Source organism: Tripterygium wilfordii, chromosome 21, assembly GCF_013401445.1.
Source record: "Tripterygium wilfordii isolate XIE 37 chromosome 21, ASM1340144v1, whole genome shotgun sequence".
Lineage (NCBI taxonomy): Eukaryota > Viridiplantae > Streptophyta > Magnoliopsida > Celastrales > Celastraceae > Tripterygium > Tripterygium wilfordii.
In genome coordinates, this window is record NC_052252.1 from 6,335,418 (window position 1) to 6,358,240 (window position 22,823).

A 22,823-nucleotide genomic window follows, 5' to 3' on the forward strand; every position below is an offset into this window, starting at 1 on the left:
AGTATGAATTCTACTATCAAAAGAGACAACAATATTGTTCTTCAACTCTAAGAGAACTCATTTCTTCAAGATAATTCATGGCCAGACTATCTAGGAAGATGAACTGGTAAATATTCTAAGCCTCTTTACATTTACTTGGCATAAGTTTAGTTAGTTGTGAAATATATATGGATATGATCTCTCAATTGTCAAATTTAATGGCTTTTAGCAAATATGATGTGTAATTTTTAGTGCTTTTAGAAAGATTAGTCCTAATTGTTTATAGTGTTAGCTTTTTGTTTTTTCTTTTAAAATTGTTAATCATAATAACCTTTTTAGTTATAAGTCATCGATGACCAGTTTCTGTTTGTTATTTATACTTAAATGACCATTTTAGTTATATTTCAGTCCATCTAACTTTGGTTTTTCCTTGAAACTTGATTTTTTATGACTATAAACAAGAAGAGAGTGGAAGATGATAAGCATAATACGTATGAAAGGAGTGCCATGGTCCATATTTTTGCCAACAAACGAAGAACTCATCGAACACTTCCTAAAGCTCAAGTTGCTTGGCAATGATAGCCAAATCTTTGGGTCTCCTTATATGTAGGTGTTACCTTTGTTGACGGTCTTTTAAAGCTTGGCGTCTGCAGTTCTGTGGGATACCTGGCAGGTTAGTTTATTGGGGCTTCATCTGTTCTCATGCAACTATTCTTACAGGGTTTTCCTATTTTCTTCTCACTGGTGTTGCTTTAATAATTTTTCCTGTGTTATCTGATTTACTTGGACTATTGGTTGACCTCTTTCGTCTGCTTTTTATGTGGAATCTCCCCCTGGTTTTGTTAATTATTGTCCAGGTTATTTTTGTTTGTGTTTATGTATGTATTGTTAGTGTCATTCTGAGACGGGCCGCGGTCGTAGTTAGATTTTTTGCGTTTGGTTATTTTTGATGGTGTTGGGTTCCATATGCTTTAGATGGACGACTATTGTTTGGCAAGAAGTGACTGTGGTCTGTGGGACTACGTCATTGCCATTATCGTGCATAGGGATTGGGAACTATTATTTCCATTGGAGTATTTATTAAGTCAGATCAAAGGAGGAATTATTTTACATTCTCTGAGTACACTGTTAGACCATAATATCTTTTACCCTTAGTATAAATAGAATGGTGTAGTTGGGTCTTTAATATCTGAAAGGCTTTTATGTTCTTTGCTCATGAACTGGACCTAAAGTTTTAAGGTGCACAAGACATGACCTGTCATTGAAAGAGAGTTCTTGGTGAAAATTGGGAGTTATATTCTTAACTTTTCTCTATAGTCATATGGTGGTTGTCATTATCATCATCATTTTACTGGATAGTTGAGCAAATGATTTCTACTTGAAAATTTTAATACTGGTGATTTTAATTATTATATTTCGATCGACTTATGGGAGTTGATCTGGATGGGATGCGTTGATAAATTAATTAATTGGACAGATGGGGCAAAGATGGGAAAAAAGTGGTGCTTCTTCAGCTTCAGAGACAGGAAGCACCCAACTGGGTTAAAAAAAACAGAGCCACTGGAGCTAGCTACTGGAAGGCCACAGTGAAAGATAGAGAGGTTTACAGTGCTTCAACAGGTGCTTTACTTGGCATGAAGAATTTTTGGTTATGATCAGCATCTTTCTTACATCCATTTCTTGGTTATTTCTTTTTAATTACCATCCAATTCTATAATTTTGTTGTTGCTATCATTGCAGAGTAGGTTTGCATGATTAGATAGATCTGACTATCTTTCTATTTGATTTGAAAATTTTGTTCTAGATTTAGAGTCATCTTTAATTTTGCGGGGTTTATATCTAGACAAGGGGATATCGGGATACAGTTCGTGAAAACTGAGAAATTCAATAGGAATTTAGTTTCAGATGGCTGCGACAATGGAAACTGACGATGACAATGAGAACAATAAAGGTAGTATGTAGATTTTGGATCAGAAGTTTGATCAGTCCATGGATGAGGAGGCTGGTAGTCTCAAGAATATGTACAGAGAAAAGGTACCTTTTTTATTTTTTCGTTATGTTATTTTGTTTGTTAGTGAGTGAATATGGTTGAACCTTTCGAAGTAGTACAATATCTTCCTTTACTATTGTAATTGACCGACAACTTAAAATTCCGATTGACATAGCTGTGAATTTATTGGTTATGCTATGTCTTATGCATTCTGTTTTGCTATTAATTATGATGCCTGGGTGTGAGTCTGATAGATCCTTGGTCATCAAGCAATATGAAAGGAAGAGAGGTCGTGGCAAAGCTGGCAAGGTTTGATGGCTGCTCTGGTTTGGACACTTGGCAGAGTTGGATTGGTGCACTTGTCTTTGTTTTATTGTTTCTGCTTTTGTTGGTATCGTGGCTACCCTTTATGTACTAGGTGATATCACGTTTGTAAATCACGCTGGTATTTTGGCTGTCTTGTTGGTGTGGGGGTACTAGCCCTCGAAGCTAGACTATCTTTGTTATTTCTGGTTTTCCTTCTTAATGAAAGACATCACCTTTTTCATCAATACAAACTGTTCTATTGTTTGAGCTTGTTCACACATTTGAATACTGATCTATCATTGGTATCGGAGCACTCTTTCCTGGCTATGGTTAAGTCGAGAATGGAGGGCAGAGCAGATGACTTGGAGAAAGAAGTGGGAGAATTGAAATCCACGGTTGGCAGTCTCAAATCCGATCTCGAAACCATGAAGGTTTATATGGAGGAGATGCAGGATCTGATGCGGACTCGCGCATTAGACAAAGGCAAAACCCAGGTGGAGGGATCGTCATCCCGAGCACCCGAAGATGTTCATCCTCTCGAACGTCGTTCTTCCGTTGATATCGAACCTAGCCGGCGTCGTTTAGAGTTACCTCTTTTTTTAGGTGATGACCCATCGGGTTGGCTGTTCCGGGCGGAAAGATATTTCACTATCAATCAGCTTGTTGAGGAAGAAAAAATTGCTGCAGCAGCAGTCTGTTTAGAGGGCAAAGCTTTGAGTTGGTTTCAATGGCTCGAAGTTCGTTCTCCTGTTACTTCATGGTTGGGTTTCCGCAGTGCCTTACTCCGTCGTTTCCAAAATTCCCAGACTGGTAGTGACCATGAAACATTGGTTTCTCTGAAACAAATTACTACAGTTGTTGATTTCCATGAACGATTTGAGCAGATATCGGCTCTGTTGCCGGAGGTTAGTGAAGAAATGTTGTATGAGATCTTTATGAATGGGCTTAAAGAGGAGATTAGGGCTGAGATAAGATTGAATCCTCCATATACATTGTCGGGCTTGATGGAGTTGGCCCAACGAGTAGAGGAAAGAAATGAGGCCCTTTACCGAGCCCAGTTTGCCCAGGCTTATGCTCGTCCTCCACCTTCACCCAATCGTCCCCTCATTTCTTCTGGTAATCTTGGACGAGCTACTGAAGGCACGCGTTCAGTTCCAGAGTTTAAATCCACGCCCAGAGAACCAAAGCCAGTGGTTTCTACTACAACACCCAAGCGTGATCCTGTGCGCAGGTTATCTGAGAAGGAGGTACAACACCGCCGAGAGAAAGGGCTTTGTTTCCATTGTGATGAAAAATACCATCCCGGGCATCGTTGCAAGAGTAAGTCATTACAAGTTCTTCTTCTTTCTGATGAACATGAACCACATGAAGAGCAACAACCCGAAGATCCCAAGGACGAAGAACCAGGAGTACAGGAGGAGGAGGAAGGTAATTTGGAGATTTCGATGAATTCAATCATTGGGGTTTCTCCCAATAATAGTACTCTCAAGGTCAGGGGCTTGTTATAACAGAAAGATATTATCGTGCTCATTGACAGTGGAGCATCACATAATTTTATCTCTGCTGAGGTCGTTCAAATTTTGAAAATTCCAGTGGATGTGAGGCGTAAATTTGTGGTTCAGGTTGGAAATGGAGTTTGTGTGAAGGGGATGGGTGTGTGCCGTGCTTTAACAGTGGATATCCAAGGAGTTCAGGTGACCGGAACTTTCCATGTGCTAGATCTGGGCAGTGCAGATTTGGTGTTGGGCATTGCTTGGTTACAATCTTTGGGCGAAATTGCAACTAATTACCAAACTCTTACCATGAAGTTTAATTTGGCAGGACAACAAGTGATTTGGAAGGGAGACCCAACTTTGTCTAAGACTCTGGTTTCCCTAAAGTCGATGCTTAAATTGTTGAGGCATGAGGAGATGGGTTTTTGGGTGGAATTTGGAGCTTATCAGATTCAAAAAGATCGGCATTTGAATGGGTTGCAAGAAGATGATTCTAAGGAATTATTACCTGATTTGCAACAGTTATTGACAGAATTTGAGGGGATTTTTAAGCAGCGTCTTGGTCTTCCCATTGCACGGTCCCATGACCATGCCATCAGGTTACAAGAAGGAGTTAATCCTCCTAATTTGCGGCCCTATCAGTATCCTTATTTCCAGAAAAATGAAATAGAAAAGTTGGTGAAGGAAATGCTTGCGGCTGGAATCATTAAACCGAGTATGAGTCCTTACTCCAGTCCTGTTTTGTTAGTTAAAAAGAAGGATGGTGGGTGGAGGATGTGTGTTGATTATCGCGCTCTCAACAAAATTACCATTCCCGATAAATTCCCTATCCCCATTATTGATGAACTCTTGGATGAACTCAGTGGCGCAACTATATTCTCAAAATTGGATCTGAAATCAAGGTATCATCAGATTCGTGTCCGGGCTGAAGACACTGAAAAAACGGCCTTTCGCACACATGAGGGGCATTATGAATTTCTTGTGATGCCGTTTGGACTTACTAATGCGCCTTCCACTTTTCAATCTCTTATGAACGAAATTTTCAAACCGTATTTGCGTAAGTTCGTTCTTGTTTTTTTTGAGATATCCTCATTTTTAGCAAGTGTTTTAAATCTCACTTGCAGCATCTGCGAAGCACATTTGAAGTCCTCCAGCAACATGCCCTGGTGGTTAATCAAAAGAAATGCGCTTTTGCGCAATCGAGGGTGGAATATTTGGGACACATTATCTCAGCTCAAGGAGTGGAAGCTGATCCTTCTAAGGTGCAAAGTATGATTTCCTGGCCCCCTCCCACCACTATTAAGTCTCTCAGGGGATTCTTGGGCCTCACTAGCTATTATCGAAGGTTTGTGCGAAATTATGGTAAGCTGGCAGCACCTCTCACAGCTCTTCTTCGGAAAAATTCTTTTCATTGGAACGAGGCTGCACAGTTGGCCTTTGAAGCTCTTAAATCGGCTATGATCATTGTCCCAGTTTTAGCGCTCCCAAACTTTTCTAAAATTTTTATTGTGGAAACAGATGCTTCCGGTGTGGGAGTGGGTGCTGTTTTAATACAAGATGGGCATCCCATTGCCTATTTTAGTCAATCCCTTTCTCTAAGAGCACAAGCGAAATCAGTTTATGAACGAGAATTAATGGCGATTGTCCTTGCCGTCCTCAAATGGCGACATTATCTGTTGGGTAGGAAATTTATTGTCAGGACCGATCAATGTAGCTTGAAATTCTTGTTGGATCAACGTTTGGTTCATGAAGGGCAGCAAAAGTGGATTACTAAGTTGCTGGGATTTGATTTTGAAGTGCAATACCGCACGGGCAGTAGTAACAAAGTAGCTGATGCTCGTTCGCGTAAGGAGGAGTTTAGTTCCCTGCTTGTAACTTCTGTTTCAGACCAACCTCACTTGCTGGAAGATCCTATTCCTTTCTCTGCTTTATCAGTTATTTCTTGTCCGACCCTGGTTGACTTGCAAGAGGAAGTCATGGGTGATCCCAGATTGAAAGAAATAGTTCAAGCCTTGGTTCTTGATCCTTCCAGCCACTATCCTTATGTGTGGAAGGGTGGTTGTTTGTTACACCATGGCCGGTTAGTGCTGCCACAAAATTCCCCTCGTCTACCTGCAATTTTAAAGGAGTTTCATTCCACTCCACAAGGGGGCCACTCCGGGTATTTACGCACCTTAAAAAGGATTTCTCATGTGTTGTATTGGCAAGGAATGCAGCAAGATGTGAAGCAATATGTGGCTCAATGTGAGGTTTGTCAAAGGCATAAATACTCCACTCTTAGTCCTCAAGGGCTTCTCCAACCCCTGCCCATACCCACCGCTTCTTGGGAAGCTATCACTATGGATTTTGTGGGAGGGCTGCCAAGAGTGAATGGTATTGACACTATTTTAGTAGTAGTTGACCGTTTCACTAAGTATGCTCACTTTCTGTTGTTGGGACACCCATACTCGACCAAGGAAGTTGCTAATTTGTTTGTGAAGGAAGTGGTTCGTCTACATGGCTTCCCAGTTTCAATAGTGTCTGACAGGGACCGGGTTTTTATTAGTCACTTTTGGGCAGCTCTGTTTAAACTCTCTGGTACCACACTCAAGATGAGTACAGCCTACCATCCAGAGACTGACGGTCAATCTGAAGTTGTAAACCGCTGTATAGAAGAATACTTGCGCTGTTTTGCTAGTGAGCATCCGCGGTAGTGGGTGAAATGGATACCTTGGGCGGAGTATTGGTATAACACCACGTTCCATCGTTCTGCTGGTATGACTCCTTTCCAAGCTCTTTATGGCAGACCCCCTCCTGCCCTTCTCAAATTTTCTGGTGACCCTTCCATTGTGGAGGAAGTTAATACTTTATTACAAGCTCGGGATAGAATGTTAGCACAGCTCCACACCAATTTATCTGCTGCCCAAAATCGCATGAAGCAATACGTTGATGGTAAAAGAAGAGATATTTCTTTTAGTCCGGGGGATCAAGTTTTCCTTAAGTTACAACCCTATAAGTTTCGTTCGTTGGCAAAGCATCCTTATCATAAATTGAGCCCTCGTTACTATGGTCCTTTTACCATATTGGAGAAAATTGGTGCAGTAGCTTATCGTTTGGAGTTGCCACATTATGCTGCCATTCATCCAGTGTTTCATGTTTCCCAATTGCGCAAGGTTCTTGCTCCTGGAGTCCTCAGTCAACCATTACCTACTGCACTCACTTCTGAATTGGAGCTGCCATTGTAGCCTGAGTATGTGAAACAGGTTCGCCAGCTGCTCAATGGTTAACATGAGGTATTGATTAAATGGCAAAATTGTCCTGATTGTGATAGCACGTGGGAACTTTCTGATGTGATTCAAAACCATTTTCCCTTGTTTCACCTTGAGGACAAGGTTGCTAAAATAAGGGAGGGTATTGATAGATCCTTGGTCATCAAGCAATATGAAAGGAAGAGAGGTCGTGGCAAAGCTGGCAAGGTTTGATGGCTGCTCTGGTTTGGACACTTGTCAGAGTTGGATTGGTGCACTTGTCTTTGTTTTATTGTTTCTGCTTTTGTTGGTATCGTGGCTACCCTTTATGTACTAGGTGATATCACGTTTGTAAATCACGCTGGTATTTTGGCTGTCTTGTTGGTGTGGAGGTACTAGCCCTCGAAGCTAGACTATCTTTGTTATTTCTGGTTTTCCTTCTTAATGAAAGACATCACCTTTTTCATCAATACAAACTGTTCTATTGTTTGAGCTTGTTCACACATTTGAATATTGATCTATCAGAGTCTGTAGACTGATGTCTATTTGACAATGGATATAGGTCGTTGACAGTTACAATCAATTGTAGAAGAGGTATTCTATCTAACTGAGTCATACCGATGAGGAGATGCATGGTCTTGATATACACCGAGCATGACCTTTAGGCTTTACTAATTACACACTGACGAGGTATGAAATAGTTATGGTGCTGTTTTTTATTCCCATTTTTTGGCTAAATTTGTTTCCCTTCGATTTGAAATGCCCATTTTTATTCCTCTACTTTCTTTGGCAGATAATGTTGTGTGGAGTGAGCTTTTCGATCTGTTTAGACATGGTCTGGTATGTCATTTAAATACTTTACTTGGGAATTCGATTTATGATTTCTGTGCTTAGTTTTAGTTTTGGACTTTCAAGGATTGAATTGGATTAGATTTTCAAAAGTTGCATTTCATTTGTTGAGGTCGAGCATTTCATTTCTTCACCTAGCATTGGAAATTGTAAACCCAAGATTTATGTGGCAAGGTGGTTCAAGCGTTGGTAACGCTGCCTTGGGAGAATGAGATAGAGATTCGCCTGTTCGATATGGAGGAGAATACGACGTCTCTGTCTGAGGTGTACAAACTTGGTTTTAAGTTTTGGATCCTTCCTAGTAGGTGGGATTGTGTCAGTGAAATGACATTTGGATGTTATTTCTGTCTGGGTAAATAAATACCGATTTTCATGTTGGTGGTGTACCATTTTTGATTCTTCTATCTAGGTTTGTATTCATCTTCGATTGCACTTTTTAGTTCCCCTGTCAAATGCTGAATTTTAATATCTATTTGTTTTTTTTTTCCTCTTTTTTCATGGTAGCTTTTAATCACGGATTGGAAGCTTGCGGTGAGTGGTTTTTTTGTTTGTCTGTTGTCATTGTGACTGTTTTGGTGTTTTTCCTTTTAATTTTTCAGTTTTTGACTTTTCCGTATGGGGTGTGGGATTGGAATAAATTTGTCGACATGAAAACTTACTCCCCTAAGCTCAGTCCTAGGGGAGTCCTGCCTCAAAGTGATGCTGGTACATTCAATGTTGGGGACAGAAGTGAAACCATGGAGATCGTTACTTCTCCAAGGAAAGAAGTTGAGAATGATATAGGGATGATGAACATGAAGAGCGAAATTGATGGGGATAGAGAGAACATGTCAATTGGGAGAACAGTAGTGGTGGATTGAACATATGGAAGTGTAGCTTAAATGGGAGTGGAGCTGTTCATTTGATGTTGTTGCTGCTACCTTTTGTGTGAGTCACCATAGAAACAAACAGCAGGAGCAGACCAGAATATCAGCTTCCCGATTTAAGTATTTTCTTAGCCAACTTCTATACATGAATATTAATAATTTATTCCATGGAAATTTTTATTAGTATCCTTATTAAGGGAATTGTATTGAAAAGTTGTGGAGGTGAATTTTAGATGGAAATTGAACTGGCTGTGATTTTTGGATGCAGACAAACTTTTTTCATATCACCAATCGTTACCTGCCTTCACAATGACATTATCCCGCTGCAAAGCGCGGGATGTCAGCTAGTTTAAATTCAATTCTCATAAAACAAATCTCATTCAAATAGCACGCAAAGACTTTTATCATCATCAAAACCAAAGGTCCAACAAGTTCCACCAAAACGTGTCATCTGGTACAAATGGGGTCGGTAACACCGTGGTGGAGGTGATCTGAGTTTCCAGTTTCCACTCACATCTCCATCAATTACTAAATGTCATCGAAGAAAAAAGATTAATAAATCTTGTTTTTTTCTGTCTCCGCTTAATTTTCCACAAATGTGAGTGAGACATGGTTCCTCTGTTTTGTGGTCTCTGACTCTGAGAGTCGGACTATCTGTATCAAAACGTGAACGTTGGACTATGCTTTTATTGAGTTGCGTCCATTGACCGGGACAGTCTTTCTTGCATCCTGGACGTTCAGTTCACGCCCACTTATCCCATATATCTGTTGCTGAATTTAAAATTCCATAAACTGGGTCTGAGATCGGAAGCTGAGAAGTTCAGGAAAACTAGACTGTCAAAATGTCTTTTTTAAGAATGTCCATGGCAGTTGTGCTTCTGTTCTTGCTTCGTCTTGCTGTTACCAGTGAAGCTGATCCAAATTACCTCAACACTATCTGTTCAAATACCACCACTTTCAAACCGAACAGCACTTACCAATCCAATCTCAATCTCCTCCTCTCCTCTCTCGTCTCCAACTCCACTAGCAACAATGGCTTCCACAACACCACCACCGGCCAAACCCCTGACACCGTCTACGGCCTCTTCCTCTGCCGTGGCGACCTCTCCACCGATGTTTGCCGAGACTGTGTCACTGTCGCTACCCAAGACATAGTTCAAAGGTGTCCGGTAGAGAAAGTGGCTCTAATCTTCTACGATGAGTGTCTTCTTCGTTACTCCAGCCGGACTTTCTTCAATAGTTTTAACGAAGGTTATATGCTGCCTTTGTCCAACTTGCAGAACGCCACGAACCAAACCGGCTTTAGTGAACTAGTGCGATCCACTATGAATGGTTTGGCAACTCAGGCTTCAAGTAGTGCTAGAAAATTTGCTACAGGAGCGACAACTTTGTCGTCGTTTACTACTCTGTACACCCTTGCGCAGTGCACTCAGGACTTATCCAGTAGTAACTGTCAGAGATGTCTCGAGGTATCCATTGGAAACCTTCAAACTGGGAGAATAGGATCAAGAATTGTCGGGCCTAGCTGCAACGTTAGGTTTGAGACATACAGGTTCTATAATCGGTCTGCAGCTCCGGCATCACCACCACCACCACCACCTTTGACTCTTCCTCCTCCGGCTAGTCGTACAGGCAAATTTTGAACCACTTTTTCTAAAGTTTCTTTGTGAAGAATTTCTTTCTGTTGAACTTCTTTGGCCCAAATCTATGTGGGTGTGCCATGTCTAATCAACCAGGGCTCTCTAGGCTGAAAAAGTGTATGCTTTGCTTTTGTACTTCTTGTGCTGTTTGTTTTTCTATTAGTTTGGAACATGGAATTGGAATTAGCAAGGCAAAACTTAGTTGCTTCAAGTTCAGGGAAACATAGGGGTCAAATTAATCAAACCCCACTATTACTGTAAGAGCATGAGTGTGTCTGTCATGAAATTGGAAGAGAAGCGTCCCATTAATTCCAATCTTTCGTTATGCAGGAAAGGGGGAAATCTCAACGGTAACAATAGTTGCAATTGTTGCTCTCATTGTCGTGTCTCTGGTGCTTTTCTACTGTATCTTAAGCAGGAGAGTGAGAAAGAAATACAGTTCCACACAAGAAGATGATGGTAAGGTTTTACCTCGCCTTGGAATCCCATAAAAGAAAGTATCTTTTGTTCACTTGTGTCTCAAAATATTCACCATTTGTATCTTCAATCATGCAGTTGGGGATGACATCCCAACTATGACGTCCTTGCAATTTGATTTTGCAAGCATTGAAGCTGCCACAAGAAAGTTTTCTGATTATAACAAGTTAGGCGAGGGAGGATTCGGCGAGGTTTATAAGGTAAAAAAATAGATGTCTGGAATTTTGTTTCAACCTTGATGTTGCAACTCTAGAACTGGTAAAAGGGAGCCTTTTCTGATGATTGCTGAAATATTCTCAGGGGACACTTCCGAATGGACAAGATATTGCTGTGAAAAGGCTATCAAAAAGTTCCGGACAAGGAGCAGAAGAATTTAAGAATGAGGTTGTATTGGTAGCCAAGCTTCAACACAGAAATTTAGTGAAGCTGCTGGGATTTTGCTTGGAAAGAGAAGAGAAGATACTTGTCTATGAATTTGTCCCAAACAAGAGCCTGGACTATTTTCTGTATGGTATGATACATACAAGAACAGTACTGACCTCTTGTTATTACAAAATCATTACAGATTGGTAGATTCATGTTTCGTATATAGTTGATTCTTATTTTGTGCAGCATGACAGTGATATTGTTATGGATGAATTTGCAGACCCTGAAAAACAAAGTCAGTTGGATTGGTCAATGCGCAACAAGATCATTGGAGGAATTGCTCGAGGAATTCTTTATCTTCATGAGGACTCCCGATTAAGAATTATTCATAGAGATCTCAAAGCAAGCAATATATTGTTAGATGGAGACATGAATCCAAAAATTTCAGATTTTGGAATGGCAAGGATTTTCGGGGTTGATCAAACTCAAGGAAACACAAGTAGAATTGTTGGGACCTAGTGAGTTTGGAATTCTTATCATTATATTGCAAACTGTCAATTGCTAACATCAATCATATTCTGAATTGTTCATAAAGTTCAGTAGAAAATGTTCAATTTTGACTTTGCTGCTCCACCATGCCCTGTGATGTACATTTTGGATTATCGGCGTCCTTTTTTGAGTGGCAGATAATATAACTGGTGCGGCCATGTATCTTCCGTGCAATTTTCATCAATGGGCACCAGATAGCTTAGAATATAAATTAATATTTTCTTTCATTTGGTATCATATCTGAAATTGCTCTACTGATCTCATTTTTTCAGCGGATACATATCCCCAGAGTATGCCATGCATGGACAATTTTCAGCGAAGTCCGATGTGTATAGTTTCGGGGTTTTAGTTCTAGAGATTATAACTGGGAAGAAGAACAATTCTTTCCATCAGTCAGATGATGCCGAGAACCTTGCGAGCTATGTGAGTGTGATATTCAGTTCTTGTTTGTGCCCTTCTTTGCAGAGGAAACCGAGTTTCTTATTTTTGAATTACTTTTACCATGGCAGGTGTGGAAGCATTGGAGAGAAGGGACACCTTTGAAATTGTTGGATCCTACTTTAACCTACTCTTATTCAAGAACTGAAGTGATGAGATGCATCCATATCGGGTTATTATGCGTGCAGGAAGATCCAGCTGAGAGACCCACAATGGCAACAATTGTTCTCATGCTCAATAGTTACTCTGTCTCTCTACCTTCACCTCAACAACCAGCATTTTTTCCCCAAACTAGAACAGAGCCGATCTTGATAGGCCTGGATTCTGATCAATCCACAAGCAAGTTAAAGTCCCTGCCACCTTTCTCACTTAATGAAGAATTAATTACAGAAGTGTATCCTAGATAAACTGAATATTGTGTTATCGTTAGAATAGTGAGGTTAACTTAGTCATTTCCTATATTTTGTTTAGTTGTATGTTTACTGTGTTAAGTGTGTTTGACTTATGTGTGTTTAGTTTGATATATCAGCTTCTATATCTTACTGTTAGGTTGATAAGTAGATCTTTGTTTCTGGAAGGTCGTATAAAGGAAGCTTTGTATTGTACTGCTTCTTAGTTTTTGAAAAAAAAGAAAAGTATAGAACGAAGTAGAAGCTTCTGTCCTAAGTTCTTGCTTTCGTATATATGCTCTTTACAAGCGTCCATCCTTTTTGTATCAGTTGTATCAGTTATCGAGAAGAAGTGAAGGTTGTTGAACTGTTGATTCTGTCTTTGTTTTCGTACAAGTGGTATCGAAGCAGGCTGTTCTTAGTGGCTTGTGGTGATATTGGTGGCTGCCAATTAGTTCATCAGTATGTCTGCTTCTTCACTTCCTTTTGCTCCAGTTTTTTCAGGTGACAATTTTGATTTCTGGTGCATAAAAATGAAGGCTTTCTTTATGGCTCATAATTTGTGGGATCTAATTGGATCTGGTTTTGATTATGCTTCCTTGTTTGAAAATCCCACTGTTTCTCAAATTGAAGAACACTCTGAGCAGAAACGTAAGAATTTTAAGGCTCTGACTATTCTTCATTCAGCTTTATCTGATGAAGTTTTTCCTAGAATTGTGGGAATTAAGTCTGCCAAAGAGGCTTGGAATAAGTTGATTGAAAATTTTCAGGGAAGTGAGAGGGTAAGACAACAGAAGTTGTTAACTCTCAAGAGGGAATTTGAGATGTTTAAAATGAAAGATTCAGACACTATTAAGTCTTACTCAGCTAGATTGGTAGAGTTGGTGAATCAAATGAGACTATATGGTGAAGAGGTTGTAGATTATAAAGTTGTGGAAAAAATTTTAATTAGCCTGCGAGAAAGATTTGAATAAAAAATTTTAACAATTGAAGAAAGCTGTGATTTGAAGAAAATGTCCATCTCTGAGGTCTGTAGTAAGTTATAGGCTCATGAACAAAGGGTGAGTTTCAGACAGGATGATGTGATTGAAGGTGCTATGCAGGCAAAGCATAAGGGTAAAAAGTCATTCAATCCTAAGGATGGCACGAAGAAGAATTATGATAAAGGGGGTAAGGAGAAGTCTATGGAAAGTTCCAATTTTGGTGGTGACTCTTTTAAGAAGGGTAAGTTCCCTCCTTGCTCTCATTGTGGCAGGTCTAATCATTCTGAGAAGTTTTGTTGAGACAAATATGGATAGCCAAAATGTAACTTTTGTAAAAAGTTTGGGCATTTGGAGAAGAATTGTAGACAGAAGCAAGGCAAAGGGCAAATTGGTGTTGGCAATAAAACTCCTCAGGAAGCAAATTACTCGAATGAACAACAACAGTCTCAAGATTCTCTGTTTATGGCTTCAAGCAATTATCATGATGACAGTCAGAGTGTTTGGTTAGTTGACAGTGGGTGTACAAGTCATATGGCAAAGGATGAAAGCTTGTTTACAACACTTGATCAGTCAGTTAATATCAGTATCCTCAGGTAGGGGGACTGTTTCAATTAATACCAAGCAAGGTACTAAACTGATTTCAAATGTTTTGTTTGTACCTCAACTAAAGCACAACTTGCTTAGTGTGGCACAAATGATGAAAAAAAGTTATGAATTGTCTTTCACAGGCTGCTATTGTTCAATTATTACACCTAGTGGCACTTTGGTGGCCAATATCAAAATGAAGAATAATTCATTTCCATTGCATTCTGGTCCTGACAAGCAGCTTGCTCTGAGTCTAAGCGCAGATGAGTCAGTCTTGTGGCACAGTACATATGGTCATTGTAGTTTTGGCACTTTGAAGATGACATATGAAAATAAGATGATTAGAGACCTTCCAAATATAACTGTGGATCAGGGTATTTGTGGAGTCTGTCAGTTGGGCAAGCAGCAAAGAGAATCTTTTCCATCTGATGGAGCCTGGAGAGCTAAGGATAAATTGGAGCTAGGTCACACTGATGTGTATGGGCCTATGTCAGTGCCCTCTCTTGGCCAAAACATGTATTTTGTACTGTTTATTGATGATTTCTCGAGAATGTGTTGGGTGTATTTTATCAGCAACAAATCACAAGTCCTTTCTGCTTTTAAGAAGTTTAAAACTCTGGTTGAATCACAATCTGGGAGAAAAATTAAAACCTTAAGATCAGATAATGGCACAGAGTTTAACTCAGTTGTTTTTAATCAGCTTTGTGATGATTCTGGGATTTTTCATCAGCTCACAGTGAGCTATACCCCACAGCGAAATGGGGTTTGTGAGAGATGAAATAAAACTATAATGAATATGGCTAGATGTTTACCGACAGAGAAAAAGTCACCTAAAAGTTTTTGGGGTGAAGTTGTTTATACAGCAGTGTATTTATTAAATAGATTACCTACCAAGTATGTGGAAGGCAAGACTCCTACTGAAGCCTGGTTCGGCATCAAGCCTTCAGCCAAACATTTAAAAGTCTTTGGTTCTATTTGCTACACTCATGTACCTTCATAGAAGAGAAGTAAGTTAGACATGAAAGCTGACTTGGGAATTTTCTTGGGCTATTCTTCTCAGTCTAAAGGTTACAGGGTATATAATATTTAGTCCAAGAAGATTGTGGTTGGTATAGATGTGGTGGTAGATGAGCAGTGTTACTGGAACTGGGATTTGAACTCAGTTCAGAAAATTGATGAGGGACAGGAGGAGTCTGTTCTTATTGGTGTTGTTTCTGAGAAGTCTGTTGAGGTGGCTGGAGTTGATTCTGATGATGACAGACCTGTGGTAAAGCATAAATATCTTGCTGAAGTGTATGAGCAATGTTGTGTAGCCTTGGTGGAGCCTTGCAGTTATGATGAAGCTTCTAAATTTCCTGAGTGGAGGTCTGCCCTGGATGAAGAATTGAGGATGATTAATAAAAATCATACCTGGATTTTGTTCGAAAAGCCTCTGGACAGGCAGGTTATTGGTTTGAAATGGGTCTTTAGGACCAAATTAAATTATGATGGTTCAATTCATAAACATAAAGCCAGATTAGTTGTGAAAGGCTATTCTCATGTTGCTGGTGTGGATTATGGTGACACTTATGCTGCAGTAGCTAGGTTGGCTACAGTCAGGTTATTGTTGGCATTGACAGCTCAATTGGGTTGGAAAGTCTATCATTTAGATGTTAAGTCTGCTTTTCTAAATGGAGAGCTTGAGAAAGAGATATTTGTGGAGCAGCCTGAGGGATATATAATTCCTGGCAAGGAGGGGCAGGTGTACAAGCTCTGTAAAGTTCTTTATGGCCTTAAATAGGCACCTAGGGCTTGGTACACTAAAATTGATGCTTTTTTGCTGGAAAATGGTTTCACTAAGAGTGATAATAATGCAACACTCTATGTGAAACATGGTCAGGATAAGTTGTTAATTTCCTTATATGTTGATGATTTTCTTGTTACTGAAGAGAATCCAGATTCTATGAATTCTTCCAAGAAGGTGATGAAAAAGAAGTTTGAGATGTCTGATTTGGGTGAAATGTCATATATTTTGGGTATGGAAGTAGTTCCGAAATCAAATGGTATTTTCTTGTGTCAAAAGAAATATGCACTTGAAGTTCTAAAAAGATTTAAAATGGATCAATGCAAGTCAGTTGCAGTTCCATTGGTTGAGAATGAGAAGTTATCGAAAGATGACGATGCTGAAATAGTAGATCCTAGTGTATTTAGAAGTCTGGTTGACAGTTTGCTATATATGACTGCAACTAGACCTGATTTTTTGTTTGCAGCCAATCTTCTTTCTAGATTTATGAGTTCTCCTTCTCAGGTTCATCTTGGTACTGCAAAAAGGGTATTTAGATACATAAGAGGGACTGCAGATTATGGTACGAAAAAGGTGGAACTTGCAGTCTTTATGGCTTTGTAGACAGTGACTGGGCAGGGAGTTGTGATGACATGAAAAGCACAAGTGGCTATGTTTTCTGCCTAGGATCAAATATATTTTCTTGGAGCTGCAAGAAAGAAGAAGTTTTGGCTCAATCCACTGCTGAAGCTGAGTATATCTCAACTACAAGTGAGTCAAACCAAGCAATCTGGCTCAAAAAATTATTGGAGGATTTGGGACATGAATAGTAGGGTGCTACTGTGATATATTGTGACAATAAATATGCCATCTTCATAGCAAAAAATCCTACTCATCATGGGAAGACAAAACATATCAAGGTGAAGTATCATGCAATTAGAGAGGCGGAGAAGAGTGGTGAAACTCAGTTAGTGCATTGCAGTTCAGAGGAGCAGGTTGCTGACTTGTTAACTAAGGCACTACCTAGAAGAAGGTTTGAAGAGCTGATGTTCAAACTAGGCATGACCAAGTATAACCTCCAGAAGGAGTGTTAGAACAGTGAGGTTAACTTAGTCATTTTTCATATTTTGTTTAGTTGTATGTTTACTGTGTTAAGTGTGTTTGACTTATGTGTGTTTAGTTTGATATATCAGCTTCTATATCTTACTGTTAGGTTGACAAGTGTAAGGTAGATCTTTGTTTCGGGAAGGTTGTATAAAGGAAGCTTTGTATTGTACTGCTTCTTAGTTTTTGAAAAAAAAGAAAAGTGTAGAACGAAGTAGAAGCTTTTGTCCTAAGTTCTTGCTTTCGTATGTATGCTCTATACAAGCTTTCGTCTTTTTGTATCAGTTATCAAGAAGAAGTGAAGGTTGTTGAATTGTTGATTCTGTCTTTGTTTTCTTACAATTATCCAAATTAAAGCATCATCTCTAAATACATGAACTCGCAAACGTTTCATTGAAGATTTTTTTGGGCTGGGAATGTTGGATCCGTACCGAAACAACCTGTTTTCTGAGACTAAACATTCATGCTAACGTTTACACAATAAACATACATGAATCGAGGAGAAAAACCAAGAACGGAAAATAAACAAAGTTGAGATGTTCACCTCTTATCTTAAAGTGATTAATTGTCTTGCATCTGTGCTAGTCCCAGCAATTTCTATTGGGCAGTGGCTTACAACCCCATGTAGGGGCCACCACCATGAAAGCCATTGATTTGGCTTGATGTATATATCTATACCTGCATAAAAGTCTAAGTTGACGTGTACATATACATATAGATATATGTCTACATATGTACATTAAATGAAGAAAATACGAAAAAGGAAACATGCATGAATTAAATTGTTGCATGCGTGTGGAGTCAAGTCTTAGTTAAAATCTTTGTTTGACAGAGCCAAGATATGAACTGTTGAAAGATATGCATGCATTCAATGCAAGCAATACGTAAGAACTCTATAAATTGAGAAGAGTTCGTAGATTATTTTAAGAATCTACAAGAGATAGCAGTAGTGTGTGAGAGAAAAACGAGTGAGAGCCTCAAAGTAGTCAGTCTTTGAGATAAAAAAAAGAGTGAATCAACTTGTAAGGTATATCACAAATTGAAGTTATACAATTGTTGTATTGTGTGAGTGATTGACCTAAGGGTGAAGTTTGTAATCCCATTTATATAGTCAAAGTTTTAAGTGGTCTACAGGTCCCGTGATTTTTACCTCTTTGAGGGTTTTTTATGTTAAAAAGTTTGTGGTGTTGTTTCTTGTTCTCATCCATTGCGTTATTTTTCTTAACAATTTCACCTCCTTGGTAACACATTAACATAAACACGTTGTTAACGTAATGACGAACCAAGAATCGAATGATACTCTCCCGGATGAGACTGGAATTTGGAGAGAATAAATGGAGAGGAAGAAGCTGTCGAGGTGTATCATCTGACTTATAAGGAAGCTATATGACTCTAAGAAAGAGGTTGCATCTCCTCTTTTTCCTAGCCGAAATTCCCCCTTTAAAGGAGAGAGTCCACCTCGTGAGATAAAGACCAGGTCAACAAAAAGGAATTTCAGCCACAAAAATCGTGGTTCTTTGTTGAGATATGGGCTCTTTAACTAGATTTTTTTTAAGTTGGTCATCGGCTTGATCAAATATTGACCAAAAAGATCAACTGGCTTAGCCAAGTCCAACCCATACATAAACCCATGTACGATTTTGGCCCAATCTATACCTTAGCCCATGTAAGGTTTTCTCACGAACAAACTTGACATCCTTGGGCCCAAGTCCATAAATTCTCTCGAGTTTATAATTTTTCAAGGTGGGATTGAGTTTACAACGTTGACTTACACTATTCATATGCACACATTTTTTAGATTAATTTCTCATTCACCTGATATTGATTTTTGTAATGCAAATGTATTATGATCATCTACACTCAAAGATGTACGTACTCAATCTTAGATCCATCCCAAAGAACATGTAGGTCCCACACTTAATTGTGCCCAAAATAGATCGTTGGTGATGCCTGTTCTTCTTATCTACCAGAGCTCATGCTGAAATCCTTCAGTAAGAGGATATAACATACAAAAAGCCTCATTATTCTCCTTGCATTCTTACTATTTACAGTAAATATTTATACACAAAATAAAGATCTTGTTTTTTTGTCCGATAGGGGAAGAGAGTCGAGGGATCTATTTGAAGATTTAGAGGGAGTATTTCTTACAATCACTTAACGACAACCTAGTTGATTATATCTCCGAATTTAGAGTGTACGGTGCTAGAAGTCAGGGCATTCGTTCTGACAGCCTGAGATTTATATCCACTCAGTTGTCTGAAGGGGGTATGCTGGAATAAGTGGTTTTGATATAAATTGGTTTTCTATATTTGCCTTGTGCAGGTCAAAACAAGAGGTTTGATAGAAGGAGAAGGAGAAGAGGAAGAGGAAGAAGAAAGAGAGAGAGTAATTCAGAGAAGAACATAAAACAAGTTTGAACTTAATTCAAAAATTAGAGGGTATATATGGCAAGCTCATGGAGCCGATATTAACAAATGGTAAAAGGTAATAACCAGTAGAAAAACAGCATTTATCTAAGAGTGATTTTATTTGCGTACTAAAATTTGTTATCTTTACATCGATAATTTCTCCATATAAACTTACACCATTGTTATATAAGTTTAGACCAAATTATTAGTAGTAACCCTAAAATACCTTTGATTTAAGTTTTCAATATAAAAAAATGTTATTTTTACACATAAACTCATACCCATTGATCTAACACTTTTTTTTTTTATAAATCTAAATTTATTTTATTTATGATGACACTTGTTAAACGGAATTATTGTCGATATTTACAATTGACATCCAAGTTTTTAATGAATCATCAAGAGTTTAAACAATATGAAAGTTGAGTCAAATTCCAACAAATGTGTCAATAATTTGACACCAGACTTCAATTGTCTTCCATGGATGACAAGCGGTTGAGGGACACAATGGAGAAGAGAAGATGATAGTGTCATCCCCAACGCAGAAAAGGAAAGTAAATATAATTGCAACACTAAAACTACATCATAAAATGACAAGACGACCGACGCAATAGGCTAACACTCGATCAAGAGAGTAAGCAAGGTGGATGGATGTAAAATTTGATTTCAAGAGGAGAAGTGATTCCATACAGAATCAACTGAATCATAAACTCCATTGTTCTATATAAATACAAATATTGGTAACAGCGGATTAACTAATTAAAATAAACATAAATAGGTATTTTTGTTTTCTGTTGATAAACATTGATCTCAATGTCACTAAGATCGAGATATATTTTTTCTTTTCGTTGGTATATATCCTGCACTTTATCAAAAAAACAATTTCTAGGTCATGTGTATAAACATATAACTTTCTAATTCCATAAGTTTTTATATATTTAATTATTTTTTTATTTAAGGGCATATTAAGTATTTCATATAAGGATATATACATATATAAATTAATTAATTAATTAATAAAAGTGCTGTAAAGATAATAAATTTTGATGTGCAAATAATGTCACTCTTTATCTAATCTAATAACGACTCCCTCTAATAAATTTATTTGCATTAAGCTTTTAAACAAGAAAGCCACCTAGAATAAAACAGGTCCAATGAAGCCCAAGACCAGAATAAAATAAGTGAGCCCACAAGTGACAAGTCAAAGCCTGGAACTGAACGAAGCCCACAATTGAATCGTGATTTGATTTCATCAAAGCTGGAAAACCTGGAATGTTTCAAAGCCTTCAAGAGAGATCAGGAAGACAAAAAGAAGCGATCCATGTTGTCTGGTTTCTCAATTACCAAAACAAAGGAGTGTTTCTGATTTAGGATAAGATTTAATAGTTACCTTTAATAATTATGAGAGTTAGTTTAATTATTTATTTTTCTTATTAGAGGTTTATTTATAATAAAATTATTAGGAGTTTTAGTACTTAATAGGAGGAATTAAACAAAACATAAAGCTGTAGTTAGTTACCATTTGTACCAGCTAGGTTTTGCCTAACTGAATAGTTGCATCAAAATAGAAAATTGTTGTTAATTATCATTTGTGGAGATTTAGTCCTTAGCCCCATCATACTTTCGCAGAATTCTATCGTTTCGGTCTTCAAATGGGTTGTTTTATGTTTTTAGCGATATTTTTATAATTTTACAATTTACCAGCACTAGTGATCATTATGGTGGATTTTAATGTGTTTGTTTTCGATCACACATTACTCAGAAAACATGTTGTGGTACGCCTGGGGAATCCTTCAATATCACTTGACAACCTGCCCTGTTGGTTGAGTGGTTCCAATTGATAATTCATCATCAATAATCTCTCTATAAATGAAATCACACTGTCCAGTGTGTGGCCGCAGTTATTTTGTAATTTGAATAATGTTTTCTTCCTTATCTGAGCATTGAAGGATATTCATATAATGGTGAAATTTACAGTAAAACTAACATTCAACGAAGGTTTGGTTTTGGTCTCCTTTTAAGGACACGACCACCACAAGAAATCCATTACAACCCAAGGGCAAACGCATTATTGGACTTGTTGTTTGGTTGTGCCCACATAGGTAATGTCCAGTATCTTCAAACAATAGACAGACTTCGAGTTAATTGAACTTTACATCACTGAAAGATCATCATTGTTTCAATTCAGTCACCCAATGTCAGATTGTTTCAACTCAGTCACTCATTTTCGAATTTGTTTCAATTTCATCACCCTGGGCAGATTTCCACAAATCTGGGCAGTCAACCTTGCCTACATGACATTTTGACTCTTACGTGTAATATGAGTTAGAATAAAAAAAATCAAAATTAAAAACCAAAAAAACCCTAACCCAACTCACATCACATATCCCTCAAGCACGTGCGCCGCTCCTCTTCTTGGCCCTCAAAAATCTCGCTTTGAGCAATCACCCAACTCTCCTCTTCTTAGCCCATCAACCTTGCAAAATTCATCTCCCTTGAACAAAAGCTCTTGGTATTGGTAAGTGATGATTATGATGTTCTCTTTTATTATTTTTCAAATTTACTTTAATTTTTAGGTTTATTTGAGAAATTTACTTCAATTTTTAGGTTTATTTGAGTTTGTAAGAAATTTGGGTATTAGGTTTAATTTTTAGGTTTTATTACTGTTCTCTTTATGGTATTGATTGTTTTGTGTTTGTTTGCTTGTTAATATGCAGTTTAGTTGTTAGAAAATGACTCAGTCTGAGGTTGTTGATTATTCTCTTGATGCGTATATGGCGAATTTGGAAAAGAATGATGGTTCTGTTGATGTTAACGTAGGCAATGGACATGGAGGGAATGAGGATGACAGTGATGGCAGTGGAGATGATTTCAGTGGTAGTGATGGCAGTGTTGATGGAGATGGCAGTGGTGACAGTGTTGAACTTTATGATAGTGGAGATGATGGTCGCAGTGGTGCTTACGGCATTGGTGGTGATATTGGCAGCGATGAAGACCTCAATTTGGAGTACGAATCAGAGAATGAGGACATCTTGTTGTATGAAGATGATAGTGAAGATGGAATTAGGAGACGTAGGGTAGCAAATCCAAAGTTCAATCCTAAGGTTACTTCAAAAGTGACTAATATAAATTTGGAATGAATTTATCTTTTTAGTGACTAATATAGAAGTTTGTTACGTTTTTGTACAGATCTGATATATGCAGGGATTTTTATTTTTTATTGTCCAGTTGGCATTTGCCAAATTTTTTTTTTAAACTTTCCAAGTGGCATTTGTCATTCTAACTCATATTACATGTAAGAGTCAAAATGCCATGTAGGCAAGGTTGACTGCCCAGATTTGTGGAAATCTGCCCAGGATGATGAAATTGAAACAAATTCGAAAATGGGTGACTGAGTTGAAACAATCTGACA

General features: G+C 38.3%; 2 protein-coding genes across 2 annotated transcripts; both read left to right on the top strand.

Annotated features, from left to right (window-relative positions):
- Positions 1-9,573: 9,573 nt before the first annotated feature.
- LOC119987802 (cysteine-rich receptor-like protein kinase 10) lies at positions 9,574-21,709 on the top strand. Its single transcript, XM_038832715.1, has 16 exons — positions 9,574-10,333; positions 10,681-10,809; positions 10,906-11,027; positions 11,128-11,338; positions 11,474-11,711; positions 12,015-12,165; positions 12,252-12,462; positions 16,632-16,684; positions 16,733-16,932; positions 17,080-17,127; positions 19,195-19,268; positions 19,326-19,338; positions 20,561-20,769; positions 21,116-21,241; positions 21,361-21,513; positions 21,672-21,709. The coding sequence occupies exons 1-16, from the start codon at positions 9,574-9,576 to the stop codon at positions 21,707-21,709; spliced, it is 2,736 nt and encodes a 911-aa protein (XP_038688643.1).
- On the top strand, positions 21,548-22,566 carry LOC119989079. The gene is made up of 2 exons (XM_038834386.1): positions 21,548-21,929; positions 22,129-22,566. Exon 2 carries the CDS (start codon positions 22,144-22,146, stop codon positions 22,549-22,551), a length of 408 nt encoding a protein of 135 aa, XP_038690314.1. The 5' UTR covers positions 21,548-21,929; positions 22,129-22,143; the 3' UTR covers positions 22,552-22,566.
- The last annotated feature ends 257 nt before the right edge of the window (positions 22,567-22,823 follow it).